The 18,243-nt window shown below is 44.7% G+C and overlaps 1 protein-coding gene and 1 long non-coding RNA gene across 2 annotated transcripts; both read left to right on the top strand.

The window, feature by feature from the left end:
* Positions 1-2,109: 2,109 nt before the first annotated feature.
* Positions 2,110-5,465, top strand: LOC146176797 (uncharacterized). Its single transcript, XR_014701351.1, has 4 exons — positions 2,110-2,129; positions 2,532-2,599; positions 4,362-4,437; positions 5,323-5,465. It is a non-coding gene; the product is annotated as an uncharacterized LOC146176797 (long non-coding RNA).
* Positions 5,466-8,258: 2,793 nt separating this feature from the next.
* On the top strand, positions 8,259-17,356 carry LOC146176796 (pancreatic triacylglycerol lipase-like). Its single transcript, XM_084581395.1, has 3 exons — positions 8,259-8,476; positions 10,857-11,109; positions 17,136-17,356. The coding sequence occupies exons 1-3, from the start codon at positions 8,360-8,362 to the stop codon at positions 17,354-17,356; spliced, it is 591 nt and encodes a 196-aa protein (XP_084437521.1). The 5' UTR covers positions 8,259-8,359.
* The last annotated feature ends 887 nt before the right edge of the window (positions 17,357-18,243 follow it).

Genomic DNA, 18,243 nt, shown 5'->3' with positions numbered 1-18,243 from the left:
ATTTATGATAGAACATTTAGTAGGGAGATGCTGTTTTCTCTATCTCTCCAGACGATGGAAACAGCAGTGCATATGTTCTCAAGCGTGTCAAGATATTGGCGTGGGTCGACGGCGTTTATATAAGTCAATACCGCTAAGTTTCCCATCGTCGACAACGTAGACACTGTGGAGCTGTGTTTCATTTTTAGTTATTTTGACAACTTGTCTGGCAACATAAAATCCACCTCTTCGCGGGCTAGTCTCGCAAAAATGAAATGTCAGACGAGTTAGTCTGATCCCGTGGTCTATTACATACTGGTTTTGGTATAGTGGGTGGTACAGCGCGCCCACTATGCAATTGTACCAACTCGCCCAACTGTCCATCCTACTTCAATGTACAGTTTTTTCGTGTTTTGTTAGCCACGTACATTACAGAAACAGCGCTCGGAACTTAACATTAATAAGTTTTCTGTCCGACCGCACACGCAGGCACCGAAGGCAGTAAGTGGGCTGACAGTGAGGCGCAAATAGTAGCATACAAGATGGCAAACACGCTGAAGAACCCTTGAAGATAAGTTAGAGCGTGCTCATAAAAGGACTGCAAGATTCGTCACGGCTATCTACGACTACAGAATTAGAGGTTCTCAAATCAGGGAAAATCTAGGTTGGAAACTGCTCTCCGCACGCAGAAAATCTTCCGGTTAAAGCTTTTGAACAACATCAACAATAGTAACACATGAATTGGTAGAAATACATGTTTAAAACAACCTCATTATCAGTCTAAGAGTCGAGAAAATTCCAAAAAATTAGGCCATATCAAAGTTGCATAAATGCGTTTAAGTTTTCATTCTTTCTGCGCTCAATTTCAGATTGGAATTTACTCCCGGATGAGGTCGCATCTGCGCCCAATTTTTCATTGCCATCGAGAACATTATATGAATCTGTGTTATATTACAGGCAGTGTACTTTATCGTGAAACTGAGTCACACATATTTGTTGGGTGTGTCTTTTACACTTGGCATTGAATGTGCTTCCACTCGTTTTGTGAAAACGTTTTATTTTGAACTGATTGTATACTTTCGCTTCAGCTGTTCTGCTTGCTTTATGTTTGCAACTAACCCCCCCCCCCCCCCCCCCTCCGACAATGGCCAATGGGCGCTGTAGGTGTTTGTGATAAATAAATAAATAAATAAATACACATACCGCCATAGCATGCATACAAACCCATCTTTTGGATACCTCAGCCTGGAAGCCCGGTGAACGGTACTTCCACCGTGTGGAACGCCAAGAATATTCACACCTGCCGTGATAGATGTCCACGAAACAACCTGTTGCGATTCTCCTTGCTAGGTACAGTGAGTGGATTCTTCTGTTCTCGCGGACAGTTTTCTGTGACTTTGAAGAGAAGGTTACTCAAGAAAAGGAAGGCGATAGGCTTGTGTACCCGTGCCTCAAGGAACGGGCACTTCATAGAGAGATAGTGCGGGCCTAGTTGCTAGTGATGAGGCAGGCCATCCCTTTCCGCCATGGGACGGGGGGTGGGATGTGGCCCCTCGGTCTGTCAATCAGTCAGTTTGATCGATCGATCTTTATTGGCAGTGTGTTGAGCCGGATGGCTTGACTAGAGTCATTCTGCTATTTATGCGTCCCCCTGCCTTGGAAATCTCTCGATCATTGCCTTCTGATGTGACTGAAGCAGATTTCGTGATAAGCTTATTCAATGGCCCGATGCTACGATGAAAGACGGAGGTAGAGCGAGAGAGAGAAAGAGAGAGGTATACTGTCGTGTTCAAGACGGTAAGCAGTCTTTTTGAGGCTATGTTACTCAATATCATTGCGACGACTGATATGGCGACCAGTGGGCCTAGTGTAAACGGTTTTTTGTGTTGTCATCTCGGATGCGTGGTTATCGGTGACATATCATGGGTTAATCCTTAATTGGCGGAGGGGCATAGTTGCACCGCATGTGGGGTTGTGGAGGCAGTGTGATTACAGCTACTCTAAGCAGGTATTCTTGCTCAATTATGAAGACAATGACATGGCTGAGAAAAAATTACGAAACAAGGGGTTTTCATCGAGCTGCACGTTTTCGCGTCAGCATTTACCAGACAATGCTAGATAACGGACGGGATGAACAGCGAAGATGGAAGGTCGGCAAAAGTCAATGACCACAACCCGACTATGTCGTGCACTATTTTGAGAAGCGTGTTTTTTACAGCGCTGAAAATGGAAGAAAAAAAAAAAGCGAACATAGTCATGCAGCTCTTTTGAATATTCCTTAAGCTAGCATTTACCGCTGCGGTTGGCGGAGATGCGGCCTTGCTGCGCTACAAGGACAACTCGAGCGCAGTAAAAACGCTTTGTTATTGACTCACGTGTGAGATCTTTCTTGACAAGCAAGCGTATATATTTCTGGAGCGCTTTCGAAATCTCAAACGCAGCTCTTTCTATTGTAAAATTCCGAGACTTCTCGCAATCTTGATCGCCGTATTGTTCCAATGTCTATTCTATCCCTGCAACAGCTGCATATTACCATATTTTTTTGTACGCAGCCTTCAACTTTCGAAAGTCCTGGTGCTCAGGGTACGTTTCCGAGAAGAAGTCAACGAGACGGAGAAAGGTAAGTTTTGTTATCGATCATAAATGGCTACCCATTTTTTGCGCACAAAAATCTTGTACGTTCCACACTGCTGCGCTGTCAGGACTCTCACCTCCCGATCACATCGCATTATAGTTTCTAGAGCGCCTCATATATTGTACTCCCTTCAGTACATGCTTACCGAGAGAAGCTGATTCTACCAGGTGTAATCAACGGCTTGTATTAATTCTGGATGATGTAAATAGCTTTGAACGACCTGTCGGAGTTTCCGTCATTCGCTGAAGTGTTACCAATGCTCGCCGAGTTCTGCATACTGCGTTTTGTCCGCGTTACATGCGTCTTTCTTACGCTTGGGACCTCTGTTTTTTTTCTCTAAGCCTCATTACGAGCGCTTTTCCTACTCCTGGATTAGATTTTTCTTGCATTTGCTTTTGTTTGAATTCCAACGTTTTTGTTTGTTGTTTATTTGTGTTCGTCATTCTTCTTCCTCCTTCTGAATTTCTACATCCATTCTTTTCCCATCTTTTTGATTCGGCTGGGAGGTCAATAGTTTCTACTGTGGCTGTTTCCCTTTCTTCTGTTCGTCAGATGAAGCCGTCATGCCGTCAGGTCAAGTAATACTAATTTTCTGGCCTCTCGTTGTGCCTGAAAAATGAAGGTGAATCGCCTGGAAAACCGGATAAGCATTGAAGTCTGTTCTGGCGCACAGTTCGATGCTAAAAAGGCTGACTATAGGTGACATAAAGTCAAGCGGAAGTATTATAAGCAACGATTGATACAAAAATCACTTGCCTGTCAACGAAGCAATAAGGTTACGGTGCAAACATTTATAGTTTACTTTTACTAAGTGTACAGCCGGGTTCCTATCACGTTGTTTGAAGTGTCAACATGCAAGTGTGGCATCACCAAAAATGAATCAACTCACTCGCATATCTGGTCATGTGACGGGGCTGATCATCTAAGACAGGCGCTCGTGTCGAAGATGCGTTCGACAGCTTTTAATTATCCCCTCTGCCTCCTACTCAACTGTATATGACGAGCAGGAGAGAAAGAGCTCTGTGTCCACTACTTTTGTGTAGTAAACTAGCCTGATGTTTTGCCGTGAAGTGTCAGCTGTCATTCCTAGCACATGCCGGCACTACTGGTAATGCACGGCAAGGTCGGTTACTACGACAATCGCATTCTTTACCTTACTCGTCTTGTCGCTAAAACGACGCTATACCCTTATGCCATGGCAGTTGTTAATGCAAGAGTTAATGGAGGCAGTGACCATGAAATGCCACTCGTAATTCGCAGGCAAAAAAAATGTAAAAGTATTCTACATAATTTCTTGCGCGTGAGGTTAGGCAGCGATGCATGAGGCTAGGTGCGCGTCATGCGTAGTTTACACAGTGCTTATTGGAGGAGGGGGACATGACGCGGTAATAAGAGCACAGCCTTCCCCGTAATTTTGTTCACTAATCTGCCAACCCCTATGAGGTGCCTGCAAGCTATTCATATATCTGCGGCAGTTTGTTGCCTTACTGAACGTGCAGATGTCTATAATTTATCACACGCCCTAAGAAAATAGGAAGAGCTCAGTCGGCCGCCCCTATGTGCATCATAGCTGTAGGCCCACGGCTAAAGGCCCGGATACAAAACAACGGGCCTTCAGGTATTTAGTGGAGGGTTTGAATAAAGGATGATCCTTAACGATGACAAAGAAAAGGGATTCGAGAAAGGAAATTTTAAAATCCCTGCCAGGAAAACAAGCGGAAATCACAATTCACTCTCTAAATTTCAGGCTGCATTTCGATGCTCATAAACCATGAAGTGGAATCGAGGCGGAGGCCTGACTCTGCTAGCTTCTCGTATTTTACGTAAGTTCATCCTAGTTTAATGACGGGATATTTACCTTATATTATCAGAGCCGCAAAGAATACTCAGTATATTGCGTTGTATTTCTTTTATCACTGTAAAATTTTAATGACAAATCAGATTTTCTCAGGCGTTCATGAGGAACGAATGGTAACCTAGGCTAAGGGGAAACGTGTGGGGATTGTGCTCTGTAGAGGGTTCTCAGAAAGCTGTCATTTCGTCATTACTCGTAAAAGTGTTCAGGTCTCCATGCGAAAAGTGAATATAGAAAGTGCGCAAAGTCCTCGCGAAGTTTCAAATCTCAGGGACTTCAACCAGTGAGGGGTCCTTGTGATTAGTTCTGGCATCGCCATGCATACCACAAGGAAGAGCCCACATCGCTATCTTCTGCCCTGAATGACGGCAATGAAACGTGTATGGTAGTGTCTTCTCCACATGCATCAGGTGATCACCACAAGTATTGCCAGGAACCAAAATTCGGGTTCTGTACTTGATGGATCAATTGCGCGGCATAGCTCGAGGATTTCGAATAACAGTGCTTAGCAACGCCCTCTCATTGTAGCCTTCTTTCTAGCCACAGAATCAGCGATAATATCCTACTTTCATGCCGCTATTTTTTCTATTTTCTTAGAGTGGTTTCCAGAATATGATTGCTTTTATTGTTTTTATTTTTTTATTGACATGTACTCCGTTCCTGCGGTCATTTAAAATGTGATTTTGTCACAAACAAATATGATTACACTGCCTGCTGTCTCTATAGGTAATCGAAAAATCGTCAGAACGACATTATAGACTAGGGGCTCAATTACAAAAGAGGATGTGAATATAGCAACAGTGTTGGAGGCAGCTCATGTTCACCTGGAATATGCAAATTTCTGGTTCCACAGCAGTGGCGACTGTTCTCCTTTGCGTGTTTACCGCGGATGGCCAACGCGACAGACCACCCAGGGTCGGGAGCTCTCGAGCACGCAGAGTGGACCCAAATAGAGGCAATATTAAAGCCTGGAATTGGTACACCGTGCAGTCAACACTGAAGGTAATTTTGCACATGCATATTAATCATTACTCATTTCTGAAGCATCTCTAAGTGGCTGCATCATATATTTGTCGTTTTTGTACAAGGGCCACTGCCATCTCAAATTAAGTCAGAAACATACTGCTCACCCTGCACGCCCAGCAACACCGGGAATGCGAGAAATAAGGACCAAGTCTACTTCGTAACAAAGAAGAAGAGCAAAATACTGCTGATTGCTCTCAAGATACGTCGAGCGACCAAGGTTCGGTGGCCCGCGAAATGAGTGACAAGTGATCTGGGGTGGATGTAGGTGTATCTGGTTCGCATTGGTGGCAGAGGGACTGCGGAATGCGCAGCCCCTCTGCCACCAATGCAAACCAGATACGAAACACTGGGTGTGGACACCCATTCGCCGTTGCGGACTGAGGTAAAAACTAATGCAGTGACATTTTGAGTCATATAAAATACTTCACGGCAAGGTAAACTCGTCTATACAGTAGGTCCTGATGGAGCGACAGAATTCCAGCGACGCCGCGCAGACCAATATTGGTGAGCAATGTGCGCGCTGTGTTTGTTTTTACGCAGCAGTTCATTTTTCGCCATTTTTATGTCGAGCCTAAATCTCTGGATATAACGGCCGGATAATTTCCGCCCATTTTCTCTCTAGAGTAAACTGTCAGGAGTAATTGCCGGTTCATTTTTGCCCATTTTTCTGTATAGTGTAAACAATAGCGTAAGTTTGTTTATTTATGTCTAAAGTCGCCGGAACGCCTTTCAGTATTTCAAAGAACGAGATGGGATGACAGATAGCCAAATATTCGCAGACTATCGGTAGTGGTTCCATAATAGTCTCGAATGTATTGGGATTTTTTACATTGTCGCGAACGCTTTTGGCTACCTTTATTCTAAGGGTACCGCAAACTGTGGTGACTACGCTCATCGAAGACCATCAGCACCTGTTGCTACCCCGCTGCTGTTCAATTATAAGTGTGGCCGTAAACCAGCCCGAAACAATTCGCTTGGCCTTTATACTCCGCCTTTAAGGGCATGGAACAAAACCACTCTCAGGTTCCATGTACGGCTCTCTTTCTGAATGTTCGTTTGCGTATGTGTGCATTTCTACTTAAGTATTGAAAAATCCCTTAGATTGAGCAGATATTATACCACGCATGCTATTTACGACACAGTCGTAGGCTATTACGTTCTGTGAAGGACCACTCTACAGAGATATACAGCACCGCTTTAGCCAAACCATGCCATGGTACTGGCAGCAGTGGCGGACCCTAGCGGCAGGATGTCGATTCGAGATCCAAGACTCTCGAAGGGTTCAATTCTTATCTTACCCTCTCATCCCAAACACCTAACCGGGTCTCGTGACGTCAGAGTACCTGCGTAATAAGCAAAGCCCAGCTATGCCACATGCCACCTGGCATCAGCTACATGGTCCTCGTGAATTGCCGCTCAGAACGATGATACGGACTACGCTAACTGAATTTTTTGTACAAGACAGTTTAACACTATTTTGTTAATAGGAGATTAGTTTAAATGCTGCATAATGCGCTAGTCTTTAATTACGCTAGGCTATTACTATTTCCTGACAATATCAGGCATTATTATTTGGGCTTATATTATCAAAACAACGGCATAATTCAAAGCAACGGCAGTAGTGAAGGAGGGAGGAGGTAAAACCTTTTTATTGGGAGTCTTAATATTTATCCGCGTAAGCTATCGTCGACCAGGGTGACCACGGCTAATTGTGAGTCCTCAATGCTGTCCGCTAGCTAGGGGGCCCAGGTATGGGCGACGGAATTTCGGAGAGCTCTGAAAGGTGAGGGAGACGGGGCAGGAAGAGAGAAGAGAGACTGCGTTTTATGTCAGCATAAGAGAAATATCAATTAGGGCAGTCAAGCTGCTGCCCAAATTTGTTTTAATAAAACCTAGTTGCGGTTAGGAGACATACATTTGAATTCTATAGTGTCAGTGAGCTTAGTTTAGAAGGGGCGGATGCAGCAGAGTGAGATTCGCTAGGTGTGGTCGCATGCGTTCGTTGTGTAGCTTAGTGATCTTTTTGATGACTATGCTTTCGTCTTCTGTTGATGGGATTGACCACGGGGACACTGGCACCTGGTAAGGAATTTTGCGGGAGAACTGATATGCAAGATCTCTGCAGGGGAACATCTTATAGCCAGGAATCGACCGATGTGTTACCAGGTGTGATTGCATTGGCACGGCAGTAACTTCTAGGGCCGAGCGAAGATCTAAAAGAAGGTGCTATGTTAAAGGGCCTCCTGTGATCCGATGTAAACTATATATGTCGAGATCTTCCACAAGATGGATGTAAGCATGCTCTAAGAACTCCCAAAGCTGAGTTGATCGAGTTAAAGTTAAGCTGGTTGGCTGTGAACTGAGACCGCAGTTCTTCCCGTCTTAGTTGCGGACTATGAATGCATAGCTATGCCACCCTATGTCCCTAGTGGACAGTTCGTGGCATGCCACGTGGAATAGGGACAATGCGCAGGTTGAATACATGAAAGGTAGGAAGGGACCTGCATTGGAACGCCTACGGTTTATGGGGATTGCGGCAGAGTACTTGATCTGCCTTCATATGTGGGGGAAAGTTGGCCTATCTGATAATTTGGTGCGCAAAATTGATAAAAAGTTAAGAACGTGATGCGAAGCTCTTGATTAACTTCATTAGTTTTTGCGTTTATTTAACACAGGTGCAGGGGATTCACGTAGGGGAAAGTGGATCTCCTTGCTACAGAGGATTGGGATGTTTCAGGCTAAAAGACAATATGAGAATATCCATCGGTGGACCCCAGTCACCAGAAGAGGTCGGAACAAGGTTCTTTTTCTTCTCAAGAGAAACTCCTTGGGGACGACAAGTGAGCATTGATAATTGGGAAGAAATGGCGACGAAGAATTCTGTGAACCTTCGCAGGCGTCTGATTGCAATCATACACGGATACATCTCAAGCGGCAGGGAACCGTGGGCACTAGCAATGAGGGATGCTCTGCTCAAACATGTAAGATAAAAGTTTTTTGCTGTCTTCTTTATGAAGCCCGATACTAGACCCACGGCTCTTTTCTACATGGCATCATGGCATACAGCAATAGAACGCAATTCTTCTAAGTTATATATGCATAGCTGTGAGAGAGAAAAGTAGACGCAAATGAATGTAAAAAGCAAGCGATATAGTACAGTTAGTAAAAATATAAAAACAGGCATGTAGGAGCCGAAATCACAACAAGGCAGTTCATGATGTCATTGAAAAATACATGAAACATCAACATGATCATGACCGAGTAATACAAATTCAAGAAATGAATACGAATTCACACACACAAAAAAAAAAACGAAGCCAAAAGTACGAAAACTTCTACCTGCATTCGTTTAGGTTAAAGGGAAGGAAATGACAGCCTATCCGTACAAGGGGCCTTATGAGAGCCGTATCCGGACAAGGGGCCTCCATGCGATATGCCACCGCAACATTGGGCTGAATCAAGCGTGAAGACGGCCTGGCTCCGTCAGTCAATGAGGTGTTGGACATTCATAAACACACAAAAGGCCTCACTGAAGAGCACTATTCCCTGCCATGGTATAGTGCGATCCGCGATCTGCCACGTAACCAGCTACCGCGCGTCGCCACTGTTCACGCGATGACAGGTCCCACACGCCAGCCATACTTGCCGCCGTCCTCTGGCTCGTGCCATCTGGTGCCGTCTAGATTGTTCAAGAATGCGTAATTGAACGCGCGGAAGCAGATTATGAAAACAGATCGCGGAGCGCTATTTGCTGTAACTCTGTATTAACATTGGGTGAAGTGGATGCAGCTAGCACAGAACCGGGTTAATTGGAGAAATATGGGAGAGGCCTTCGCCCTGCAGTGGGTATAGTCAGGCTGATGATGATGTAATAACATCACAAATGCCACTTCCTCTCCTCCATCCCTCTTTCGGTGCGGTACGTGCTCGCAGCTGCTAGCTTCCCGAGTCCATGTGGCCCTAATAAGTCTGCGTGGGATATACGTCATCTACTGGCGGCGGTGGAAAGTGCTTAGAGCGCAGGTTTTTCGAATAGGCTTGTCTTTGAGCGTGTAGCCAAAGGCGCTGGAAGTGGAAGGGAATAAGTCTAGGACAGGTAGTGGCCGCGGATCTTTACCAAAAGAAGAGAAAAATAGGAGGAATCATTTTGGAAAGAGGGCGTTGGGTACGTACCCCAGAAACCTAAATCGAAGCTTACCAGTATCCACCAAGAGGAAAATATACAAGAGCTGTATACCACTGGCCTTCTCCTTTAGGGAAACATTTGGAAGTTGACGACGAGGATTAAATGGGAGGAAAACCCTGAGCTCATAAACGGAAATGACAGGTATATGGCTCTAAGCATGTAGAGTTGGGCAGAGAACAGAGAAGAGTTAATATTTTGGAGGGGACAAGAAGCAATGAGTCTGGGCAGGGAATGTAATACAAAGGCAAGCTAATCGACGGTCAATAGGGGTAACAAACTGGATTACATGTGAAAAAAAGCGTGAGCAGAGATTACGAAGCTTGGGGGATCAAGTAGATACAGCTTACGGAGGACTGGGTTAATTGGTATAATTGGACTGATATTGGCAGGACTTGGCCCTGTAGTTGATACAATGAGTCTGCTGATGACCATGATGATGATGAGTCAAACTTTGCTGAGAGGATAGAGGGTAATGCGTTTTTGAATTTTTAAGAACTGATGTGTCTCACAAATGGCCGGCTACAGGTATTATTGGCATCAGATGAGAAACTTTAATAGTTAAAATCCAGTTATCAGAAATTAGCTAATCGGCTTACTAGTTACCATGACTCCGCGTTCTCTCATGTCCTCCAGCACTGGAATAACTCTGCCGTAGAAGCCGCCCTAATATTGTAATAAGCCTATTAAAATTAGTGGTGGGCTCTATTGAAAGACCTGTATGTAAGTGTTTTGCTAGTACAATTTTTATGCAGAAACTGCGGGTCTGGGGAGACTTTATGGTGATACATTAAACCATGCATAGGAAAACGAAAGCAATGCAGCTGTAAGGCAGGAGAAAGAAGGGCGTGTTAACGCGTAGCGTATAAAATCATGCCTCCAATGAAATTAAGAAATGAAAATCTTGCAGAGAACATGCTACAACGAGATAAAGCAGCTGATGAACTTTACCGTATCGGAGTCTAATGAGCGAAAAAAAATAGAAATAGGGTGGTTGGCAGCAGCTGATGAGGTAAGGAAGGAATTCTTGCCCCCTCTCATGAATACTAGTACAACTCGTTAGTAGGGAAATAACAAATATTCAGTTTGCTTAACTTCACACCTGCTTATTTAAAAGTGGACTGAGTACCGAAAGCTCGAACATAGTGAAACGCTTTTAAATTATTTTTTTTTTTCAGGTAGACTGCAATGTGATCATGGTCGACTGGAAAAAAGGGGCTGCAGGGAACAGCTACCACAGAGCAGCCAGGAATAGTCCTATGCCAGGCGTTCAGCTTTCTCTTTTGCTTCGGAGGATCATCAGGCGTTCCTCATCTCAGGTGACGCCCGGGAGAGTGCACGTCATAGGATACAGCCTGGGTGCTCAGGTCGCTGGATTCTGCGGCCGACACTACCGTAAGGTCACAGGAAGAAGGATCGGGAGAATCACAGGTACGAGCAAGAGATATTAAGCGGTTGCCTCCCCCGGCAACCGTATTTCCGCCTAAGAGCGAATCAATACATTATTCTGCTTCCTAAATTGGGCCATCAAGGCACTGGTCGGTATCATTTCACTCCCCTCTGGTCGAGCAAGCTCTGTTGCGGCCATTGTTACCCTGAGCCTACAGGGCGGATGAATATGTGCAGTAACCCCGAGGCAGACATGCGTCTTGATCAGTAAAGTAGCAATAGCTAAGTCACAAAACTAAAAATTCTTGTCTCATAACCTTTTCGCAATTGCGGTTATAATGTCGAAAATAACATCCAGTAATGACTAACGATTGAGACCTTATGTCATACAATTAGAAGAAAGCAACAAGACATCATAGGAGAATAATTAAAAACTGAGTGTATGACTCAACCATTGCCTTTCGTTCCAATTAGTAATACTCAATTTTCATACCATTTTCGATTATTATGGAAACAGTAAAATAAACAAATGGGAAGGTAACTTTCATATGAAAAAGAGAGAGGATAAAGATGTGCCAGGAAATGAAACAAAATTTTTTCGCTGTTTCAAACACCTTCATAGCTGTGATATGCAATCCCCCCTTTCTTTTTAAGCTTTTTGTCGTTTTCTTTCTATTCTAGAATAAATTTTTTTTTGCCTCTTATTTTATTTTATATTTGATTAGGCCTGCTGCTCTTTTGGTGGTGCCAGTTGGGCAAAATTTTTCTCGTTTCTATTTTTTAATCGCTCACGCTAACTTCAACCATATTACGACGGCAGAGTTAAAGGCACCATCCACCAAAGAATGCGGTGCTAGCGCTGCCGAAATCGGCATCGCGTTCTGAGCAGAAATCTGTGGCACGCCTCTCCTCTGGCAGGTGAAATGGGCGAGCACCGAGCAATGTCGGGTTGTGTGACGTCTAGAGATCACATTACATAGAGGGAGCTGCAATTTCAGGCAACGTGTTTTACACAGAAGGTTTAAACGTAAATGAAACTCAGCGCCGTCCTTGGATCTCGGGCCAGACACTGCATCCCTAGGCCACGGAGGAAACTTTGTACGGCTCGGTTTAAAGAAGGGCGTTACAACTCTGTCATGTGGTTGCTAACACAATAATGTAGCTTACGACTGAATGCTAGGGAGCATGTGCGAGTAATTAGGCACAAAGTAAGAAAATAAAATAGGCGAGTAGCAAAGTGCATGTATACAAAAGTGGGCCCGCTGGAGGAGTTGCAGGGGATACTTAAAGGAGCGTCGCATACAACACTGAAAGGCGCAGTTTAAGTGATCCCTCAGTGTTTTATCATTTTTCTCGAGGAATAGGTGAGCAAGCGTCCAACCGCACAAGTGCTGCGTTGCGCGAATATCTCCGTGACGCGCAAGAACGTCTATAAAAGCCATAAACTCAGGTTAAGAGGGTTTAAAGAGATGTAAAAATATGTAATAAAAATCACAGTATCATTGAGACTGATGAGGCATATAAATGTGAGCGTCACTTGTCAAGCAAATTCTTATGCAAGGGGTACCCAGCGGGAAGGGCTACATGATATAGGGTTCCTCGCCTAAGTGATGTATGAATCGTATACCGCTGGCACTGCACACCACTAATAAAAATGCATGGGGCATTTTTGGCCAGTAAAAGCTTTCTTGTGGGCGGCGGAATGTCCGGGCTACTCCCAAAGGACCAAGAGTGGTGTCATCCTGTCTTAGTTGAAGAACAGGAGTGCACATATTTTCCGGGACAAGAAGAAGAAAGCGCTCACCTCGGGGGCTGAAATTCCTCTAATACATTAAGCTGGCGCGAACTCAGAAACGGGCATCCGGTGATACACGAGCGGTGCCGAAGAGCGACGGATATATCTGCTCGTTAGGTTGTTCAGTCTAGTATAGTGAAGATCAGTAAACGTTGTCGAAATAGGTCGTCCCGAAAGGGCCGTTGAAGAAGAACGGCGAAAGAATTACAAGCTGGTGGTGTTACTGGGACGCCCAGTTTCCCATTGTGTAAACACCTCGCTACGTATTGCGCAATAGCTGTGATGGGTTTTGCTGTGGAGTCCAACAATCTTCTCTCTCTTCTAGCATTTGATTGTACGGCTGACTCACTGGCTTACCATCTTTTCTGTTAAACAGGAGCGAACAACGCCTGCGGTGAATGACGGGCAGCGCCTTGTAGAGCTGCAGACATTCTCTGGCTAAATTGATGGATATATCGATGATTGGCGCTCCCTTTACGAACGCGTGATCCAGTTAACTCGATAGGACTCTACCATAAAACAAACAAACTTTTCATTGTTTTTGGAAGCAATTGCGCTAATTTGGTTTGAAAACCTTGAAAAAACACTAACCAGATGGAAATGCTTCACTGAGAAATTCGAAGAGTGGTTTGGCGATGCAGCTACACAGAACAGGTGCGGACAGCAAACATTTCTTCAGCGGGCCCAAGTATCTTCGAAACTTGCGGCCATATATAGATGACATTGCAAAGCTGTGCAAGCTAGTGAACCCACAGATGCCTTAACAGGACAAGAATGTGACATTTCAGATGATAAAGATAATTTGAACTCAATCGCTGACGTTATCAAGCACTGCCGCACGTTCGAAGCTTCAAACTCCTTCGTACTGGATAATTTGGGCGAGTGACCAACGTTACTTCTGTCCCGAGTGTAGATGCTGGTATTCCTGCATTAATGACTGACCTGACAAGCAGGATTGTACGAGAATAACGGTTCTGTAACGAGGACTATAGTTGTGCCAAGATGAAGACCAACTTGGCGGTTGCGCATTGCAGGCAGAGCCCCCGTACTAATCTATTTCTTGGACTCCGGCTCACAAGGTGTCGAACTCAGACGACCGCATGCAATACGACCCGCTCTATTCGGCGCAGCGGATGGGTAAAAAGCTGTCTACACAAAAGGGTGGTTCACTAGCAGTGGAGGTCCGACTCTAGTCTTCGTCGTGAACAAGTTCTTGGCAACTTTTCATCTCATCGGTGACGCCCGCAACCTGTGCGTTACAGGTGTGAAATGACGCCAGCCGTCAGTGATTGAAGGTTATCGCATTCTTCATGCGACTGATACTGGGACCACTCGGCCGATCAGCCCAACTGTGTGTCGCCGTCCAAACTCAGCTGTTTAAACAATAAAGTTCATGATATGTGCCAACGTGGCGCGTCCACAAATTTTGAAGTCTAAGGGTGGCTCCAGTTATCCTTGTTAAATAGTGACAATCCATGGTGGTTATGAGTAAACTATCGTCGACTTGGGGCCGTAAACAAAAAGATGTCTCTGCTTCAGTGCATAGGCGACGCTTCGCTACCTTCACTCAGCGTCATACTTCTCGGTTGACTGGAGATAAGATTACTGGCACATACCAATGCACCGAACTGACAAAGAGAAGACTGCATTTACAACGTTCGATGACCTTTATCAGTTTAGCATTATGCCCTTCGAATCATGCAATGCCGATGCAACGGTCTTGTGTATGAGCTTCCGCTTCGCATTCGGGAGCTGCCACTTTCGATTTCTAGTGCCATCGGGTACCTCTAAAAGAACATATAGCAGGAGTTTGCTTCGGCAATAAAAATCGAGTATTGTGACGTTAAAGATTCCTAAGCGGCCGAAATAATTTTCGAGTCGTTTACTATGGCACCTGTTTCTTGATCTTCTTTTAATCCACTTTTGCCTGCTTTCTCTCACAGCATAGTTCAGGCATCCAAGAAAATGTGTGATAGATACTGCGCCTTTTCTTTCTTGTAAGCCAAGTTACAATTTAATTTGCAGACCTTTATAGACAAGACCCACCGCAGTGGCTGGGTAGTTAAAACTATCACTACCTAGTCGGATTATGACTAGCAGCTTATTTGTATCGCTCAAGAGGAAAGTATATAACAGTTGTAGCTTACCGGTAATCACCTATGGGCTGAAACGTGGAGGCTAACAAAGAGGCTTCTACTTAAGTTGATGACAACGCAGAGGGCTATGGAAAGAAAAGGGGTAGGGATAACGTTAAGAGATAGGAAACGTGCAGAGTGGGTCACAGAAATAACTCAAGTCCCTGACATTTTGTGGAAATCAAGAAGAAATGTACATGGGCAGGGTATGTAAAGAGAGGAGACGACAACCGACTGTCGCTTAGGGTAACAAATTGAATTCCAAGGAAAGGAGAGTATAGCAGGGGGCGGCAGAAAGTTTGGTGAGTGGAGGAGGTTAAGAAGTTCGCAGGGGTCAAGTGGATGCAGCTAGCACAGGAATCGGCTAATTGGAGAAATATAGGAGAGGCCTTCGCCCTGCAGTGGGTATACTCCAGCTGATGATGATGACAGAATCGGAGTACCCGGGTTCGACCCGACCGCGTCGACTGCGTTTCAATAGAGGGGAAGCGCAAATTCGTATATGTGTTGTGCGATGTCACTACACATCAAAGATCTTCAGGTGGTAGAAATTGTTCCAGAGTCGTCCACTACCCCGCACCTTCCTCTATATCCGTCTCATTTTGCTTGTTGTCCTCCTTTCCATATCTACCGAGAAATGTGACAGGTAGAGTGTCTCCCATTTCCTGTAAATAAATTTACATTGTAGATTACAATTTACATGTGTAAGAGTTCGTAGCGTCCTGGTTGGTATGGCAGTCTCCGCTTACTCTTGTATAGCTGTGACGTTTTCTGCGGAAACGATGACTTTAAAAGCCAGCATCTTTTCATTTAGCACGCGTAAATTGTCATTGCAGATTTCGAGTCTCGCGTGAATGATCATTAATGCTAGAATTGTTGCTGTGTTCGAGTTCAGTCGTTCACTTGCCTCATGGCACAGCCTGGTCTGAAAAGCTCGTTGATTGACGCGGTTCTTTTTGATGTGGTCCATGGTGTCACGCTGAAGCCTTCTTTGTCTTTCTCTGGTGGGGTTAGCTGGCGGAGCTCCTAGTATTTAGGAAGGATAGACGGAGGAGTCCACAATACCTTTCTGGGTATCGACATTAAACATTTAGAAGCTGGGCAGACACAAACCCGCCCCTGATTGCGTTTAGTCCTCGGCTGTCCCCACGGCCTCCAATATAGCAACATGGCACTTAAACCCCCGCGCGCACCCAGTCCTAGACCTCGTCTTCCTTCTCTTCATTCTTTTTGCAGATACCTGCTCGAATATGAATTTAATGGTGCAAGTTTGACCTCAAGCCGTCGCGCCGCGCAGCAAACATCGTTGTCTTCATTGTTGTGTCCAAGCATGAGATCACTATCCACTCGCCGCAGTGAATAACTGCAACTCACTCATGTGCTGTGCAGTAAACACTGATGTCTTCAAGATCCAGCTGCAAAAATTTCGGGATGTGCATTGAGCATTCTAAAATCTTAATTGGTTTACGGGCAAGGAAAGGAGCAGTATTGTGACACCTGCGCGGACACCTGACCAGCAATGTAAGGGAAGTTAGGAGAGGGGAAACGAAAGTGAAAATAAGTCTCGTAATGGAGAGAAAAGGAGTATTGTCTACCAACTCGCGATTTTTAACGACACTGGCATCGCACAGTAGACAGACGCCTCTCCGTTTAACCGCCATCGAAACGCGGCTCCCCATGTTTGGGTTTGAACCCGGGTAATCCGATACCTTAACCGGGTGTCTTAACCACTGGTATTACGTTGTCTGGTTCCATCTTTGCCGCTCTTTCATTTAAATAAGACGAAAACGTTAACATATATACGCCATATCGCTAAAGGAGAGACCGTAGCCGTGTCAGACAGGCTGCCGAGACCATCGAACAATGAGAAATCAGAGTAGCCCGCTTCCGAGTAGATTACCAAGCGTGGATGTGGACCAAGAAAGCAGTGGCAGCAGTGGCTGTGGGTGCAACCGATAGCTAATTTTCTTGAAACGTATTTTAAGGACATTCAATCTCTAACATAAATTTGAGTAGATTATTCCGACGGAGGCAAACAGAGGTTTTCGCAACTTAGTCACTGAGCTTTATGTACCCGTCATCCTGAGGCTAGGGTGGGGCGTTGATACTAAATGTCTACTATGCACTCCTTTTTCTAGGTTTAGATCCTGCTGGACCTCTTTTCGACGACATTGATGCGTGCGTGTCAAAACGAGATGCCGAATTTGTGGACATAATTCACACCAACGCCGGCAGGCTGATGCCATTGCCGGCGAGATTCGGAATCAACGCGTCCGTCGGACACGTCGACTTTTACCCAAATGGAGGACATGACCAGCCAGGCTGTGGACTGAGTGAGAGTTTGGTTTTATCGAAATAGCTTACATTACGATGTTTGGACAATATTTTTTACCCCGTCTTGTATTTTTGTACTGAATGAGGTGTAAAATGAAAGAGGAAGAAAAAGTGTACGCCACGAGTTATTCCTAGACAAGAACTAGATTTAGGAAATGAAAAGATTTCAGAGCTGAGCCCTAGCTTTATGTTTTTTTTTAGTCTTACGGCTGTGCGAATGTTTTTTTATAGCAATCAAATGGATAAGAACTCTTCATACGTAATGAGAGTGGACATATTCGGGACGTCAGACATAGCTAAAGCTTAAAATTCCTGTCCCAGGGTTGCTGCGTGGCATTAAGTAAGTAGAGATAAAATTTTGAGCTAAATGAGGAATGTGCACTTAGTGAAAACAGACAAGTTGCTTAGGTGACAGAGAAGTGTGAAAGTGTTTTCAAAACGACAAGAACTGCAGCCATAAAAACACAATGCACTATGGGGGCACATGTACGGAGTACAATTAAGCTGTGCAAAGAGTCAGATACCTGAACTTTGGTTAGGAAACAGGTTCAAAGCCTGAAGAGATAATATAGGTGGGAACAAGCAGACGATCAGACGGTGGGCTACAAGGAAATCACGCACAAGCAAAACGGTACAAGTAAACATTTTTTTTTTCAAGGCGGCTGAGAGCACAAAAGCGTTTCATAAAGCTTCCGAAATGTGCCCAAGTGTAAATAGGCAACAAGAATTTCACATTTCTAAACAATAAATAAAGTCATCCTCCGAGAAAAATCCCAAAATTGAAACTAGTTGGTGCAGGTTTCCGAACAAACAGCAAGAAAAATGTTCAGTGACTCATATATTCGGAGAAAGTTTGCACGAAAACTGATATTGAATGCGAGCCTGCCATATATAGTTTTTATTTTAAATATT

The sequence above is a fragment of the Amblyomma maculatum genome, chromosome 10, assembly GCF_055883805.1.
Source record: "Amblyomma maculatum isolate TAMU_Amacu chromosome 10, ASM5588380v1, whole genome shotgun sequence".
NCBI lineage: Eukaryota > Metazoa > Arthropoda > Arachnida > Ixodida > Ixodidae > Amblyomma > Amblyomma maculatum.
Note: the sequence above shows the minus strand (reverse complement) of the source record. Positions and strands in the feature narration are given on the sequence as shown.